This window comes from Chionomys nivalis, chromosome 2 (assembly GCF_950005125.1).
Source record: "Chionomys nivalis chromosome 2, mChiNiv1.1, whole genome shotgun sequence".
NCBI classification, from domain to species: Eukaryota; Metazoa; Chordata; class Mammalia; order Rodentia; family Cricetidae; genus Chionomys; species Chionomys nivalis.
In genome coordinates, this window is record NC_080087.1 from 10,839,853 (window position 1) to 10,857,182 (window position 17,330).

General features: G+C 47.5%; 1 protein-coding gene across 1 annotated transcript in view; it reads right to left on the minus strand.

Annotated features, from left to right (window-relative positions):
- The window catches only part of Igf2r (insulin like growth factor 2 receptor), a 91,666-nt gene that overhangs the window by 16,002 nt on the left and 58,334 nt on the right, over window positions 1–17,330 (minus strand). Inside the window, exons 23-35 of the mRNA XM_057756440.1 lie at window positions 10,456–10,620; window positions 9,772–9,915; window positions 9,511–9,686; window positions 9,171–9,258; window positions 8,288–8,503; window positions 6,597–6,727; window positions 6,286–6,383; window positions 5,659–5,795; window positions 3,851–4,041; window positions 2,702–2,828; window positions 2,090–2,209; window positions 1,640–1,896; window positions 1,071–1,289 (exon numbers count right to left, since the gene is read on the minus strand). Of these exons, the coding sequence (XP_057612423.1) occupies window positions 1,071–1,289; window positions 1,640–1,896; window positions 2,090–2,209; window positions 2,702–2,828; window positions 3,851–4,041; window positions 5,659–5,795; window positions 6,286–6,383; window positions 6,597–6,727; window positions 8,288–8,503; window positions 9,171–9,258; window positions 9,511–9,686; window positions 9,772–9,915; window positions 10,456–10,620 (2,069 nt within the window). The remainder of the gene's footprint in view (window positions 1–1,070; window positions 1,290–1,639; window positions 1,897–2,089; window positions 2,210–2,701; window positions 2,829–3,850; window positions 4,042–5,658; window positions 5,796–6,285; window positions 6,384–6,596; window positions 6,728–8,287; window positions 8,504–9,170; window positions 9,259–9,510; window positions 9,687–9,771; window positions 9,916–10,455; window positions 10,621–17,330) is intronic.

The following is a 17,330-nucleotide window of genomic DNA, read 5'->3' on the forward strand; positions in this document are numbered from 1 at the left end:
GTCCTCTGCACCATACTACATACACTTGACATCACTTTTAAAGGACATCCGGAATCCACAACAGAACTCACCACTGAAGTCAGTCTAGAATTTAAAACACTGAAGGCCTTGGCAAACCATGAATACAATTTGAAAAATCCAAACCCAAGAAGCTTAAGGCCAAGAATTTAGTTATCATCATAATTGTTTTTTCCCTTAATTATAACTCATTACTAAGGAAAGAGCCTGCAGGCCTTAGGTGTTTTATTGCAGAAGCATCTGAAATGAAAACACAAGCTATGTTAGTGCTCTCACCACTCTGCATAAACACCTCTCCTGGTCAGGTTCTACCCTGAGGCTCCTAACATAATATGCAGAAAGCATATCTGGGAGGCTGGAGGGAAGGCCAGTGGTCAAAAGTGCTCTCATTGCTCCAGCATGGGACCTGGGTTCGATCCCAGCACACCCACCTGTAACTCCAGCTTTCAGGGATCTAGTATTTCTAACCTCTGCTGGACACCCACTCCCATTTGCATGCGCCCCATATATGAATATATACACGTAATCAAAAATAAAATAAAAATCTTAAAAGAAAAAAAATGCACCTGAGCTCCGTGGTTAAGAACAATATTCGCACTAATCAGAAGTACCCAAAAACACTTCTACCACCTAGCCCTGTCATGTGACCACCAACCTGCAAACTTAGGAGAGGATTCTTTGTACCTTCTTCTGTAGGATACCCAAGTTCACAGATGAGTGCCAATATCAGGGAGGTCACAAGTGCTTGTAACCTCCCGTGAGAAACCAAAACCCCAGTCTAGCTCCACAGCACCTAAATACAGGTGGCCTACACTCACACATACACAGATTTTAAAAATGCTTATCTAAGCAACTGTTCGGTCTTCATGCAGCTCGGACTTCCTGGTCAGCACTACTGGTTAGCAGCTCCGAACACTTTCGCACTAATCCTCCTGAGCCATCTGAGCCTACACTCTCTATCCTTTCTGCTTGAACACTCCTCTGGGAGCACAAAACACGGCACACAGGCTACAATTCACAAAGACTCCCAACCCTTTGCCTTATACACTTACTATAGGGGGCCCGTTCACAGGGACTTTGCACACTGCAGCCCCTGCAGGGCAGGGCACTCCATGCATGGGATTCAGAGGCTGGCAGATGTTGATGTAGAAGTCAGGGGTGGTATCAGAGGTACCATCCTCACTTTCATCATATGCTTCATAGCCACCAGTGCGATGAATGAGAGGGGACAAGTCAATAATTGAGCTTCCGTTTCGCACAGTGCATTCTGTCTGTTAAAAAAAAAAAAAAAAAGACTACAGTTGAGTTTGTAATAATTTTCCTCCAGTGACCATGATGGTTATTCAAAAGAACTTAAGAAGCTAAACCCAGGTATGATAGAACATGTCTACATTCCCAGCACTCAAGGGGCTGAGGCAGGAAGATTGCCACAAGTTCAAGGCTAGTCTGAGCTATACAGTGAGTTGAAGGTCAGCTTAGGATATAATGTGAGACCTCTACCCAAGAGAAGAAAAAGGGAATAACAATCAACTAAGGCCACCTAGCCTTGGACTGCTGGGGACCCATGAACTGAAGACCCAGATGCAGCAGCGTGACGCAGGCACGCTCTGCCTCCACTCACCACTTGCTCACAGGCCAGGGGTGTGTGCCAGGAGAAGAAGAGTGTACACGTCTGCTTGTCCAAAGAGATGAGCATGGGCCTGTTGGCAGGTCCAGCCTCAGGCCGGCACACAAAGCTGATGACACTCTTGTACCTCAGGCCTGATTTAGAGGGACACAGGGACCCTTCCTCATACACCAGCTGCAAGACTTGATCCACGTAGCTCAGTCTCTTGCTGGCCTTACCCACACTGATTTTGGTCTGTCCAAAGCAGGCCCCTGCAACGCACGAAAGGATGAGAAAGCACCAGTAAGGGCCAGTGGCATCCACAGTCTGGTTTCACTTGTCATGCAGCCCCTATCTCCTAACTACTACAAGGATGGCAGTGTGGGTCTTGAAAGTAGTGACAGGGCTGAAGCCAGCTCTGGACAGCAGGGAAGGACAACAGGCAAGAGAGGCTATGGCACTCACCCACACCAGGGCCACAGTTTTCGTTCTCTCCGCAGATGCTCATGTAGACCAACCCTTTCTCACTGTAGGAGGCCGTGGTGCCAGCTTTGCCACTTAAGGAACGCAGGTCAAACAGGTGGCCTGCAGAGTAGGAGATGGAAGTCGAGACTCAGCAGGGTGTCACATTGGCAAGGGCCATGCCACTCTTCACCACTCCCGCACACACTGATCAAGAGAACCGTAAAACATTCCAACCAGCAGCGCGCGCCTGTCACTTGATCACCAGTCTCCTTATGAGAGGCCTCTGTGTACCACAGCAACTACTGGGGTTCCTGAGGGCCAGATGCATCTCTCCAACCGTCAACAGCCTGCCACCCACATTCCTCTTAGCACTTAGCATATAGGAAGGGCAGAAGCCTTCTAGTAGCTATCCTGTTGGCTCTGAAAGGTGCCCAGATCTGTAGATGCTAGCACCAAGCCAGAAGCACAGCAAAAAACAAGATGGAGACTGGCTTTCAGAGGAGAGCAAGGGGCACAAGGTAGCTTCCTCCTAGAACGAGCACAGGGCTCAGAGAAAAGATCAAAGATACTCAAACATCAAATTCATCTCCTAGGTCTCTGCCTGTCCCTCACCTGTGCTGGGGTTGGTGACTTGGCAGTCATCATGTATGTTGCTCTTCACAGGACATGCAGCAGGCGTGGGCCAGGAGAAGGTATACTCACAGTCCTGTATAGCACTGATGAACAGAGGCCTGGAGCTCTAGGGCAAGCAGAGACAGCCTGCATTAGAGTAGCTGGTGCAGTACGGGGTGCACCCCAGGAAAGTTGTTTGGCAAAGCCAAGCATGGTAAGTCTTGGGGTGTCTTTATGGGGTAAGCATAGGTCAGGAAAAGTAAAGGGAAGGTACCTGTGGGCTTTACACAAGGAAATCAGCAAAATACCAGGGGCAGAAGTCAGCTAAGGGAGCCAGACATTTCCTAAGGATAGCCCCAGAGAGCCCAGGCAAAGGGACTCTGTGAGCAAACAGAGAACTAAAACCTGTTCCAGTCAAAACAAAAGGAGCCACTAATACTAATGCTTCTGGGACACAGGCTACAGCTCACTGCTGCCTCAGGCACACCCCACCATTATGGAGCTGAGACCACTCACTCAACTCGCAGCACTCATGCATTGAGGCCTCCCCGCCCTCCAGGGTATCCTGGGCCATAAGGCATCTGCTCCCTCGCAGACAAGAAGGAACCACGTAGGAGGTCTGACCTCCATCCCTCACTCTGCCTGCACAGAGGGGCAGCTGCAGCCAGATCTTACTTCCCCAATGCAGATCACAAACAGAATGCACAGGGGCTCCGCCATGTCAAAGACAAGCTACCCGTGCCATCCATGCCTACTGGATGCCAATACCAGCCAACCAGAGAGGGAGGCAACTTAGAAGGTGAACCCAGCGAGGTATGCCTAGTACCTGCAGAAGAGACACAGACACATCTGGTCTCCTTTCCACATCTTACCACCAACACAGAACAGAGCCATTGTTAGCTGCCCTTCTATCTTTAAGGAACCAGACTACACTCAAAAGAATCAGCCCTGTGCCTGAAAGGACCCAAGTAATTAATTGCCTACAGAGTCGACAAGGGGACACACATTCTCAAACCTCAGACCTTCACAGCTAGCATGCACCATAACCATGCCACCCTGAGCTCTTCAGCTTGCGCCCAAAGGAAGCCTGGCAGTGTCACTGGCTCATAGTCCCACATTCTTCTGGAAGTCTGGAAGTCATTAACTCACCACTTGGCTGTCACTGCAGGTGAAGCGAATAATGGTTGACCTTTTCTGAATCTTGTCTGGACACAAGTCACCATCCACATACTTCAGGACAGTCACACCATCTGTCCACTGAGGACCATCCCTCACCTTGCCAAGGTTCACAGGCTTGGAGCCATCCAGCAAACACACGGCTGCCTCTGGAGGGCACGGCTCTGCAACACAAGACACACTCAGAGTCTGCTGGGGTGACTGCAGTGAAGACTGCTCCAAGACTGCAACCAGCACCACTCCCTGACAACCACACTCGCACTGCTCCATGACAACCACACCCACACCACTTCCTGAAAACCACACCAGCACCACTCCATGACAACCACACCAGCACCACTCCATGACAACCACACTAGCACCACCACCACTCCATGACAACCACACAACCACCACTCCATGACAACCACACCAGCACCACCACCACTCCTTGATAACCTCACCACCACTCCATGACAACCACACCACCACCACTCCATGATAACCTCACCAGCACCACCACTCCATGACAACCACACCAACACCACTCCTTGACAACCACATTAGCACCACCACTCCATGACAACCACACCAGCACCACCACTACTCCATGATAACCTCACCAACACCACCACTCCATGACAACCATACCACCACTCCATGACAACCACACCAGCACCACTCCTTGACAACCACATTAGTACCACCACTCCATGACAACCACACCCGCACTACCACCACTCCATGATAACCTCACCAACACTACCACTCCATGACAACCACACCCCCACCACTCCATGACAACCACCACTCCATGACAACCACACCAACACCACTCCATGACAACCACACCAGCACCACTCCATGACAACCACACCACCACCACCACCATTCCATGACAACCACCACTCCATGACAACCACACCAGCACCACTCCATGACAACCACACCAGCACCACTCCATGACAACCATACCACCATCACCACTGCATGACAACCATACCAGCACCACTACTCCATGACAACCACTACCACCCCCCATGACAACCAGCTGTGTTTTCTACCAGTCACATGGATTTGGCATTTATTATTTTGCTCACTGAAATGCTGCATAACCATAAAGGGCTGGGGCAAATGTGAGGCATGGCATACCCAAGACCACATCCTCGCCCCATCATCTCTAAAGACCATGTATGACAAGGCTAGGTGTCCTCAGCGCAGTGGGGCACTATTAGGGCCCATATTCTCACTCTTTCGTCAAGATGTCACTAAGAACTCTAGTGACTTCCTGTTCCTCAAGCACCTGTGCCATACGCCCTGAGGAAGGGTCAGGCCTGCACCAGAGTCACAGGCTACCCAGAACACAGCAGGAGAGTGGGCCATGGCCCCCATCACACAGTTAAAAAAGCATCACCTGAGGGGACACCATTCACTCCCCAACATAGGTGACCTTCATTTTCAGCATTCCGAGGAATTCCCTGGGAAACTGTTAGTCAAACAGTATTCTCTTGTCTCTATTTTCACCCCAGACCTTGGGGAGCTCACCCTAAATGGTGCAAGTCCCTACAGGATAAACAGCGGGCTACCTAACGGTCTCTAGTCCCCTCCCATCTTGCATATTGCTTTCTTTCCACCCACAGTCCTGTCCTGTGATCAGAAAGGTTACTGTGTTCCCTGCAGTCCTCAGCAACAACAGAGCCTGGCCAGCCACATGGGGACCAGTCACCAAGGCCCTCAGTTTTCTCCCTGCTGCTGCTAGGCCAAACTTCTCCCACCACCCACCAGGGGAGAAGACTGCTCACCATTGCCAGCCTGTGGAGACAGAGACTTGCACACATTGATGAGGTAGTGCTCAGGGGCTCCTGTCCTGGTCACAGCCTCCCAGTTGTCACTGTATCTCGTCAGTGAGGAGAGGTCAATGGAGTTTCCAGCCCCATCCCTACAGAAAACAGAATACCATGGTTACCGCCTCTAATCCCGGCAGCATGCCTCGGTCACAAGAAACCAAGTGATGAAGGTCAGGAGGGGCACCGAGAGCCAGCAGGACAGGGCTACACTGTACTCTCCCTCACCCACCGCGTACCAGGCTGTGTGGTTCTCTCCATCAAACGGTAGTAAGGGTTGAGGAAAAGGCCCACTGTTACCATGGCCCTGGCTCCTAACATGAGCAGTATCTTGAGGAATTGGTAGACAAAGGGCAGTGGACCACCCCATTCCTTACAACCCCAAGAACCAGGAAGGCTTTGCAGCTCTGCTTCTGTCCCTGTCACCTCTCCATATGTATCTGACGCACCAACCCCAAATGTGGCCACCTGGAGCCAACATCCCCAGTGTGGACAGAAATTAATGGACCAAGATACACACTCGCTGTGAAGCCAAATTTTGCCAAGGCAGGCTGACTCAAAGAGCCAACAGACGCAAGAACTTACTGGGTAGAACACTCTGTCACGCTGTAGGGTGGGCAGGCGTGCTGTGTTCGCCACTCAAACAAATAGGAGCAGTCTGAAGTCTCCCTCAGAAACACTGGCTGTAAAGGTGAACACAGATAAACATGGGAGCACTTGCAGGATGGCTATGCAGAGGTGTTCTGTAAATACTGCATCTTATGGGCTCTGTGAGTAGACCAGCCTGTACGTTCTTGTAAAAGAACAGCAGCTGGGGTGTGTGTGTGTGTGTGTGTGTGTGTGGAACTGGAAGACAGGGGACCCTGTGTGGACTGTGTGGATGCTGCAAGGCTCACCTTCTGAGTAGTCCGGTCGCAGTAGAAATAGATGGTGGTGGAGCGCTGGTACACCTTGTGGCAGGTATCGCCCCCGGTGTAGTTAATTTTCAACAGTCCATTTTCGTAAGTCAGCTTCTGAGTAAGGAGCCCTGTGCAAGGAGAAGCATACCTGTGGGACTCGTGACAAGTGTTCCAGGCTGTCACATCACACACACCATGGTGCTGGACTCCTCCTGTCTACATGACATGGCAGCCCACATGTGCAGCCTAAGAGTAACCATAAAGTGGCATGTTGTCCTCTATAACCTGAGAGTTGCCACCTTCACTACGGCTCCCACGGGAGTGCTCATGCTGTCCGCAGCAGCCATCTCGGCCCCTTTTAAACATTCCTGAGCTGATTTAAATCTCAGGTCCCTGCTGAATTGGCTTAAGTGACATACTGCTTGTCAAATGGGGGATGGGGGGACTGTTTGTTAACTGAGACAGGGTCTCACTATAAGCCTAATCTGCCTCCAACTCAAGATCCTCACACGACAACTGTGACAAAGGCAAGCAGGCACCACCATGCCGAGTGACTCTTAACAGTTTCAGATCTATTTATTATTTTATGAGTGTTCTGCCTGCATGTATGTCTATGTATCACATGGTATCTGGTGCCCTCAAAGGTCAGAAGAGAGTGTCAAAGCCCTTGGGTCTGGGTTACAGGAGGTTGTCAGTCATCATGTGGGTGCTGGGAATCGAATCCTAGTCCTCTGCAAAAGCAGGCATCTCTCCAGGACAACCTTGTCAGTTTTATAGCTAAGCCTTCTATGAAACACATTCCCTCTGATGCAGCCCTAGGGCACACTGCCCGGCAGATACCCATCACTGGCTAGTTCAATGTGCCCCCAGCCGGCATAAAGAAAAAACTATGAGCTTAGGGTCAGAAATACCCTGTGGAAGTCACACAACCCTGACCCCAGGCATGCTTTCCCTGATGCTCTGGGCATCCTCACACCCACCTGCTATGCACAGCTGCCTGTCTACCTTGTGCTGCCTCCTAAGCCTCCACAGCTGGACGTGCCATCGTAAGGCAAAGGCACAGCTTTCTTTCCTCTTCTCCAATCCCTTTCTGGCAACTGCCATGATTTCCACCTTGCCTTGCCCTGTTTTTTTTTTCTTCCAAACTCTAATCAAATTGTCTTCAGTAAGCTGGCAAGGCGGCTCAGTGGTCAAATCTGCCAAATCTGATGACCTGAGTTCAAACCCCAGGAGCTACACAGTAGAAGAAGAGAGTTGGTACCTGCAAACTGTTCTCTGACCTCCATTTGTGCTCAGTGATACCCATCTTGCCTCCACATAAAATAAATTGCCCATAAGCGAAGAGAAGGAGGGAGGAAGGAGAGAGGGAGGAGGGAAGGAGAGAGGGAAGAGAAAGGAGAGAGGGAAGAGAAAGGAGAGAGGGAGGGAGGGAAGGAGAGAGGGAGGGAGGGAAGGAAAAAGGGATGAGGAAAGGAGAGAGGGAGGGGGGAAAGGAGAGAGGGAGGGGGAAGGAGAGAGGGAGGAGGGAAGGAGAGAGGGAGGGGGGAAAGGAGAGAAGGAGGGGGTAGTTTGCTTGTACTACCCAGCATGTTCTCGCTGGAGGTGGCTCGTTCCTCCCAACGTTAGAGAAAGGTGATCTTTGGCATTATCTCTTGACATTTTACAACTCAAGAAGAAAAGAACAGTACCTGTTACTTTCTGAAATCCCTGTTGTCCTTTCTTTTCCTGGCATGAAGAGACTACCTTGGATCCATCATGGCCAGAACAGACATTGGAGGACAGCTTCCCACAGACCCGGAAGTAGTAGGTGTACTCGCCAGCAGTGATGATGGTGTCATTGAAGGACAGGGGCTTCAGGTCGTACAAATTGCCATGCCTGGGGTCTTTCACCTGGCAGTTGTCTCCTTCAAGAATGCACAGGAAGTCAAGAGAAAATGCTACCACACATGCATTCCTCTTTCCAAGGGGAAAGAATTTCTTTTCTAACTAAATTTCGTATTTACTTTGCAGTACTGCGAAGAGAGCCCAGGACCTAGCACACCCCGTGCAAACATTCTATCGCTGAGCTACATTCTGAGCTCCATTTACTGATTTGAGACTGTGTCTCATCAAGTTACCTATACTGGCCTCAAACTCACAGCCCATGGTGTCAGGCCTTGAATTTATATTCCTCCTACTCCCGCCCCCGTGAAGCTGAGGTTATAGGCCTGTGCCACCAGTCCTGGCAAGTCTCAAGACAGCGGGCTACGTCCATGCTGTCTTGTTTATGTGTAGGGCAGATGAAGGAAGAAAGTCCAAAGACAATACCAGATTTCAAGACGACAAACCCATCCTGACTGCTTTATTGGTTTAAAGAGAAACCAAAAATTCAATCCAAGTACAGGAGAGAAAGGCCAGTGTTAAAAATTAATAAATGGCTTAGTAAAGAACTCAAGGAGAAGCAGTGATCACCCCGCCCCCAGAACCTACTAACCCCACTGGCAGCCACCATCACAGGGTCTGAAACATCACAGGTTAGCGTCTACTACACCCTACATTTATAGCAAGCCAGAGGCGGAACCTGGTGCTCACCTTCCTCTCGGACCACAGGACAAGCTTCCACTGTTCTCCACAAAAACACATACTCACAGTCTTTCAGGAACTGGAATATGGGTGAGCCCTGCAACAGAAGCCAACAGTTTGCTTTGTTTTCTACTTTTTAAACAAAAACAAGAAAGCTCCTTGATTAAGCTTGATTAAGCCAAGTATTCAGTATTTATGAGTACTTCAGGCCCGAGAAAAACAGTATATTCTAGTAGAGCACTAGCAATGCCTCCAAACCTATAAAAACACAGAGAAGCTTTAAACAACACAGAAGACTCGAAAATGAAGGGGAAGTGGAGCCAGAAGAAAGGCTGCCATGCACACTCACCGACGTCTGCCCACATTCGAAGATTATCCTGGTGGAGTAGCGCTGGCTTCCACACTTGTCGCCATTGACGTACAGGATGCTGAGGGACCCATTGGTGTCAGCCTGGGGGCTGATCTGCACCACACCCAAGTTCAGACCTCTGTCTTCTGACACCAAGCAGGACCCCACTGCAGTGCCTGAGGACAAAAGAGCAGTGAGTGAGCGGGGCTGCCCTTGACTCAGTCAGGTCCCGGACGCAGCAGGGCGAGGGCGCCAGCACACCGTGACATCTGGGGATGTACGGGAGGGGACTGCAGACACTCAGGTAGAAGATCCTCTTCTTCCCGTCCACCGAGGTGTCCACAGCAGTCCACGGCTGCCTGGCCATGCTCAGGGCACTCAGGTCATACTCGTTCCCAGCTGGGTCTGGAATGGAAGGAAACACCATGGAAAACTGTTTCCTGTTTGCCCTGGTACCAGTTTCCCATCATGTAAAGACTGCCAGGGTGCAGGAGCACTTTGCGAGACACAGGAAAACCCACAAGAAGCCTGGCCTACAGCAACAAACCAGTGTCCCGCTCGGAAAGCTGTTACAGGTCAGTACAAAGATTGAGGGTCAGGGCACAACTCAGGAACTTTTAGGTCTTATACCATTTTTCTTCCTTATATGAACTTCTGATATACATCTATATTTGATTTTCTAGAGTTTTCTTTTCAATTCTTAGGAGCAACTGACCCCTGAACCATATTTTAAACCCTTAACTGTATGGTGGGGGGGTCTCCTCAAGAGAAACATTTACACCACTAAGCAGTACTTAAAAACAGGCAACAATCACCATATTACCTGTGAAGCAAAGTATACAGGCCCCATTGACAAATGGTCATCTTGCTTTCAAGCATGTAGACACTCACACACACACACACACACTCTCACTCAAACCCAGCTTGCTAACTTCTAGGCCTCACCAGTCACTTGGCAATCTACTCGAGAAGGAATACAAGCCAATGCAGTTTCAAACTCAAAGAAAGTGTTCCGGATCCCTCGTGTAGAGTCGATGTCCTGATGCAGAAATTTGGCGGTTCCCGGGTAAATGTCATCGTTGCAAATGAAACGGATGATGAATGCTGTGCCTGTGGAAGAAGAGAGCCACTATTCAGCAGGCATCTCAGACTCAGGACAGCAAGGGCAGGAGGAGAGACCTCACATCAGGGTAGCAAGCTGTCCAGGGGCCTAATCTGAAAAGAGCAAAGATATGCTACCAGCAATTCTGCCTGACATGACAGGCTTAGGCCACGGGGTCATAAAGCATTCACATCTCACGGCAGTTTATCAATCCATCAGAAAACAGAGCAACTTTTATTCCCTGATTTTCCCCCCAGCAAACTATACCTACTACTCCCCTGCAAGGCTGAAAGGAGCAGAAGGTACACCCTGAGTAAGTACAGAGACCAGGGCTGGGCTAAGGGAGACATTATTTGCAAAATCATACAGGACAACAGACCACACAGGCAAAGCAAGGAGACCACCCCAGAGCTGACCACTGCGAGTGTGCTGGCTTCCACTCCAGGTATAGCCTGGAGCAACGAGAGTACTCTAGCTGGGAGGAACACATTGAATCAGACACTGTAAAAATGCCACTGGCACTCTTCTGTGAGGCCAAAAGCAGGAAAGCCAAGAAAGCTGCTGTGGCAAGGTGGGTGGGGCTCTCATTCCAGAATTCCTGAGCCATCAATCAGTGGGCCGAGTTCCCATAAAATACACTTCAGAGTCCAGTGTCTTTTGCATGGCTAAAGAGGTTAAGAACCAAACTAAGGAATCACAAGTGAGGGCCCTGGCACAGCTTTAGCCCAGCGTAGAGTCTCACAGCAGCCTTTAGATGCTCCCCAAGGCTAATACAGCTCGGTCAGGAGCATTTTCAAACTCAAGCCTGAAAGGAACATGACAGGAAAGTGATCAATCAACATTATTTGAAACTAGTGATCTGCAACTGAAGAGCAAAGAACTACAAAATGAGCCGCACTGTGGCTTTGTGGGTACTGAGGAAAAACAGATGCTGCCATCCTAGCATCAGAGACTGCCCGCTAGGAAGAGAACCAGGATTCCTCCATACTTTGTCAACCTGAGCTCCCAACCCCCACCCCCACCCCCGGAAAACTGCCCAAGGCTCTAGCACTAGCCCTTCTACACAGTAAAAGGGCTACAGGAGCCCGTCCTGTGAGGCACCCTGAAGCAGTGCTGGCTGGAGACTATGTGCTCATACAGTCCTTCAAAGCACCCACAGGAAGGACACTGAAGGCTGGCCTGCTCACCCCCAAGCAGCCAACATAGCCACACACTTGATCTAATTCTTTAGCCAACTATAATGATCCCTTGCAACTGCAGCCATTGGTCCACTTCCTTCTCTGGTAGAACCCCTTCCAGACCAGGCACTCTCAACCCTGCATGTACTCTTTTCGAAAGTTTATTCAAAACATTTTCAATTAGTTCTAATTTTTTTATTTCTAACTGCCACACAGTAGCTACACATTCACTGGACACACATGAATTCACATTTCAATCCATGTATAGGACAGGCAGTTATCAGATCAGAGCAAGCAGGGTACTTCATCACCTCCTGAACCAGTCCTGCATAGGAACACCAATGTTCTCCTCCGCTAGCTACTTAGAAACACAACAGGTGCTGTCAACTCTAACCACTCTGCTGTATAGAACACCATTGCTTCTAATCAGCACACTCCTACACCTGCTAATCAAACTCTGCCCACACCTCCCGACCCCAGGCTCTGATAACTACCACTGTACTCTGTGCTTCAAGATCAAGTGTTTACCAGTTTCCACACACAGGTGAGAACTGCAGGGTTTCCGTGTCCAACTTCACTTAACAAGTTTTCTACTGTCATTCAAACTGATTCAAACGACAGAGTTTTCATTCATTTTTAGCACTGTATACTGATTAGACATGGGCACGCAGGGAGGGAGGGGAGATCTACGCATCGTTTGAAGAAACCCTAGCTGATTCCATACACGGGCTGTTGTGAAAAGGCTGCAATAAATGCAAGTACTGCTGCCCAATGTGTTGAGTTCAATGCCCCGGACATATACAGCACAGTGGAACACTAGATAACACAGACACTGCTTCTACATGTAACTACTTTTCTAGACTACTGGTCTTGAGTTTGTGTGGCTGTGTGGCTGTGTGGCCTGCCACGGAGCAAGGGTAGAAGAGAAGTTTACAGCATCAGTTTTGTCCTTCCACCTGTACATAGCAGGATCCAGGAATCAAGTCATCAAATCTCAGGTCATCAGATTTACAGCATTGACAGCTATGAACTAACTCAGCCAGCCATCTCTTTAGCTCCAAGTATTGGGGTATTCCAGGCTGGCCTCAAACTTGCAATACCCCTCTTTACCCACCAAATGCCGGGCAGTGCAGCCATGCATGATGTGGTGTAGGAGGGTCTTCTATGTATTGCTTTCATTGGTTGAGTAAAGAAACTGCCTTGGCCTTTTGATGGGGCAGCCCTTAGGTGGGCGGAGTAGACAGAACAGAATGCTGGGAAGAAGGGAAGTGTAGCAGATGCCATGAATCTCCGGCCTGAGATGGACACAGGTTAGAATCTCGCTGGTAAGCCACAGTCACGTAGTGATACACAGATTTAATAGAAATGGGTTAATCAAATGTGAGAGTTAGCCAATAAGAGGCTAGAGCTAATGGGCCAGGCAGTAATTTAATTAATACAATTTCTGGGTGGTTATTCTGGGGGTTAAGCTAGCCAGACAATGGGACGAGGCCCACGCCTCCATACAACAGAGTGGCGCCCAACGTGGTTGACTAACTCCACGTAAAACCTGAGAAGGCTTGAAAAGGAATTCTAGACACACAGAATAAACAGAGTTTAACACGACTTTTTGCTGTTTGCTGGTGGGATGCTGCAGAGAGAATTTCCTCACTCAGCAGCCATAAAAAAAAAAGCCGCACAGTTTTAAAAGACAGCTTCCTGGGCTGTGCTGCCAGTGCAAACGCCTGCTATACAGCATTTCAATGACATTTGTGGGACCCAGTGTTTCTGTGCCTACTAGGGTTGGGAGAAAACTGGCTGAGACCATGCATGTCTGTGACTCAGTGCTCCCTGCCTGGGCAGGCAGCGGGATCAGGTTGACTAGGCGTGCACAAGCAGGAGAGCATGGCGGATTTCTGCCACCATACAAAGAGATGTTTCCAGGCTGCACAGTGCTTTGCGTGGCAGATTTGGCTGTAATTCAGATAAAAAGAGTTTATGTGCTGCACGCTCATTCTCAGAGTTAAAAGTGCTGAGTGCAGCTCCTACATCGTGGCCCCAGAGCTAGCAGAAATGGTACATCCACCATTTTGAAATTGGAGAGAGGTGGAGCCAACATCCAGAATAGCTGCAATCAAGCTGCTTACCATTTTAAAAGCTCTTCAAGACAGTAGAGAATTGCAGACATGCAACAGGACTGATTCAGACATAAAAAGACCTCTAAATGGGTCACAAATGTTGAATAAATGTATGGAGGCTTGAAAGATAAAGAGTATAGAGACTCACAAAATAAAGTTAATGCTTTAAAAAAAGGGGTAAAGTCTTTAAAGAAAGAATTCACAGAGTCATAGATTAAAAGAAGAGAAATAAGCCACATAAAGATGGAAAATTCACAAAGAGTATGTAATATTGTGTTGTCCTTAAATTTTTTGACTGTGAAGGAGAAAAGTACAGAGAGACGTTTTATTATATGGGCTGCCAAGCTAAACCAGCATATATATTATAAAAAGATATCTTGACTTCAGAATTTGGGTTTAAGGATATGATGCTTTGGAAAAGAGGTTCTTCTTTTGTTTTCACAGAAGATGAGACCCTGTGGATTGCTTCTAGAACAAGATGGTTTGATAGCCCATGTCCTCCTGAAAGGTTGCTGTAAACACCCTCAAAAACTTACTTTGCTCAACTGCCAACTGAGATAAACCTAGCATACAGGATATACCATGAAAGACCTGATTAACAGCGCCCCCATACAGCAGGAAGAAGTTTGGAGAGAAATAACTACGCCCATATTCACAAATATTGTTTATAAGTGTTATTTTACATTTAAAAGGGGGATATGATATAGATATAATTTGCATTGGTGTAAATCTTGATTTATTGATACAAGTTTAAGATCAATTTTGTTATATGTATATGTATTTCCGATCTTAAGGTATTGTGATTGTGTAGTTCATTTAAAAGTGTAATGTATAATTAGGAAATACAGGTTGTTAATGGGTAATCATCAATAATAGTCAAGCTTGTAGTTATGTTAGATTTTCTAGATATATAGAGATATATTTCAGTTAGATAGGCATTCTTCATATCTTTCAAAGGCTACAGAATATGGCATTTTAAATGTTTTAATAACTTAGGACTTTTCATGACAATGAGACACATCTGCTCCTGGCAGCACCAATCTACTTCAAGAGGAAGATGGGCATCGAAGAAGCTCCTTATGGAGTTGGTTAGCCATTTGGGCAAGAAACTGCTCTTGCCTGGACTGTTGCATAAACTGGACATAAAGAACCCGCAGAGAGAAGACTGCTGAACTTGCCTAAAGGTGAGATGATTCTTTGGGGTTCCTGATTCATGAAAGAGTCTGTGAGACATTCTGCAGGATACAGAAGAAAGTGACTGAACTGTCTTTGAAATTTCCTGCTTCATGGAAATGTCTCTGGATACTATGGACCTGTAGGCTGAAGATGGATGCCCCAACGGTACAGAAAAACTTTGGGTGACTGTCCAGGCAGCGAGCTGTCTCTGTCATTTCTAGAGTTTTGGAAGTTGCTTACTTCTCGTTTACTTAAGTAATATTATATCCTTCTGGAGTCTTTGATGGAGTTGAAGAATAGTTAGTTATAGTTATAGTTTTCCTTTGTTATGATAAAAGATAAAATAGATCTAAATATTGTAACTGTAATTTTAGCTTGATACCTGTTTTGTTATTTGTAATTTTACTATGCTAAAGTGAAATCCTTTCTTTTTTACACAGAAAAAGGGAAAATGGTGTAGGAGGTCCTTCTGTTTATGTATTGCTTTCATTGGTTGAATAAAGAAACTGCTTTGGCCTTTTGATAGGGCAGCAATTAGGTAGGTGGAGTAGACAGAACTGAATTCTGGGAGGAAGAAAGCAGGGTCGGGGATTGCCGCCATGGAGCCAGCTGCCAGGTCAGACACGCTGAATCTTTCCCAGTAAACCACAACCTCATGGTGAAATGCAGATTATTAGAAATGGGTTAAATCAAGATGTGAGAGTTAGCCAATAAGAGGCTAGAGCTAATGGCCAGGCAGTAACTTAATTAATACAATTTACGTGTGATTATTTCAGGGGTAAGCTAGCCAGACGGGATGGAACAAAGGGCCCGCTCTCTCTTCAACAGTGATGCTCTATTGCAGCTTTGTAGAAATGTCCAATACTGCTTCCCTAACAGCTCAACGGACCTACCCTTCCCCTGCATTGCCCGCTTCTCTGTCATGAAGAACAGTCCTGGCTGATGAAAGAGTATCACTGTGCCTTTTGATTTGCATCCCCCCATGCTTATTAACATTGTCTTATTCCTTTTATTAAATTTTATTTGTTTGTTATGCGTGTAGTATACATGAGAGAAAAGGGCACCAGATCTCATTATAGACGGTTGTGAGCCACCGCATGGGTGCTGGGAATTGAACTCAGGACCTCTAGAAGAGGAGCTAGTGCTCTTAACCTGAGTCATCTCTCTAGCCCCTCAATATCCTATTCTGATCCTTGCCAATTTTTAATCAGATTGATTTTTTGCTGCTGAGTTACGTATATATTCTGAAGGCTTCTTTTTCAGAAGTAATTGCAAATGTTCCCTTCCACCCAACTGCTTCTCCTCACTCCATTAAGTGTCTTTGCTGTATAAAAATCTTTAAGGCTGATGTAATGAATCTATAGAATTTTCCTTTGTTGCCTAAACTTTAGGGTTTTTTATTTTATTTTTAATTAATTTATTTATTAAAGATTTCTGCCTCCTCCTCGCCACCACCTCCCATTTCCCTCCCCCTCCCCCAATCAAGTCCCCCTCACTCATCAGCCTGAAGAGCAATCAGGGTTCCCTGCCCTGTGGGAAGTCCTTGGGCACCATACTGGTCTAGTAAGGTGAGCATCCAAACTGCCTAGGCTCCCACAAAGCCAGTAGGTACAGTAGGATAAAAAACCCATTGCCATTGTTCTTGAGTTCTCAGTAGTCCTCATTGTCCGCTATGTTCAGCAAGTCCGGTTTTATCCCATGCTTTTTCTGACCCAGGCCAGCTGGCCTTGGTGAGTTCCCGATAGAACATCCCCATTGTCTCAGTGTGTGGGTGCACCCCTCGCAGTCCTGAGTTTCTTGCTCGTGCTCTCTCTCCTTCTGCTCCTGATTTGGACCTTGAGATTTCAGTCCGGTGCTGCAATGTGGGTCTCTGTCTCTGTCTCCTTTCATCGCCTGATGAAGGTTAATATTCAGGAGGATGCCTATATGTTTTTCTTTGGGTTCACCTTCTTATTTAGCTTCTCTAGGATCACGAATTATAGGCTCAATGTCCTTTATTTATGGCTAGAAACCAAATATGAGTGAGTACATCCCCTGTTCCTCTTTTGGGGTCTGGCTTACCTCACTCAGGATAGTGTTTTCTATTTCCGTCCATTTGCATGCAAAATTCAAGAAGTCATTGTTTTTTACTGCTGAGTAGTACTCTAATATGTATATATTCCATACTTTCTTCATCCATTCTTCCATTGAAGGGCATCTAGGTTGTTTCCAGGTTCTGGCTATTACAAACAATGCTGCTATGAACAT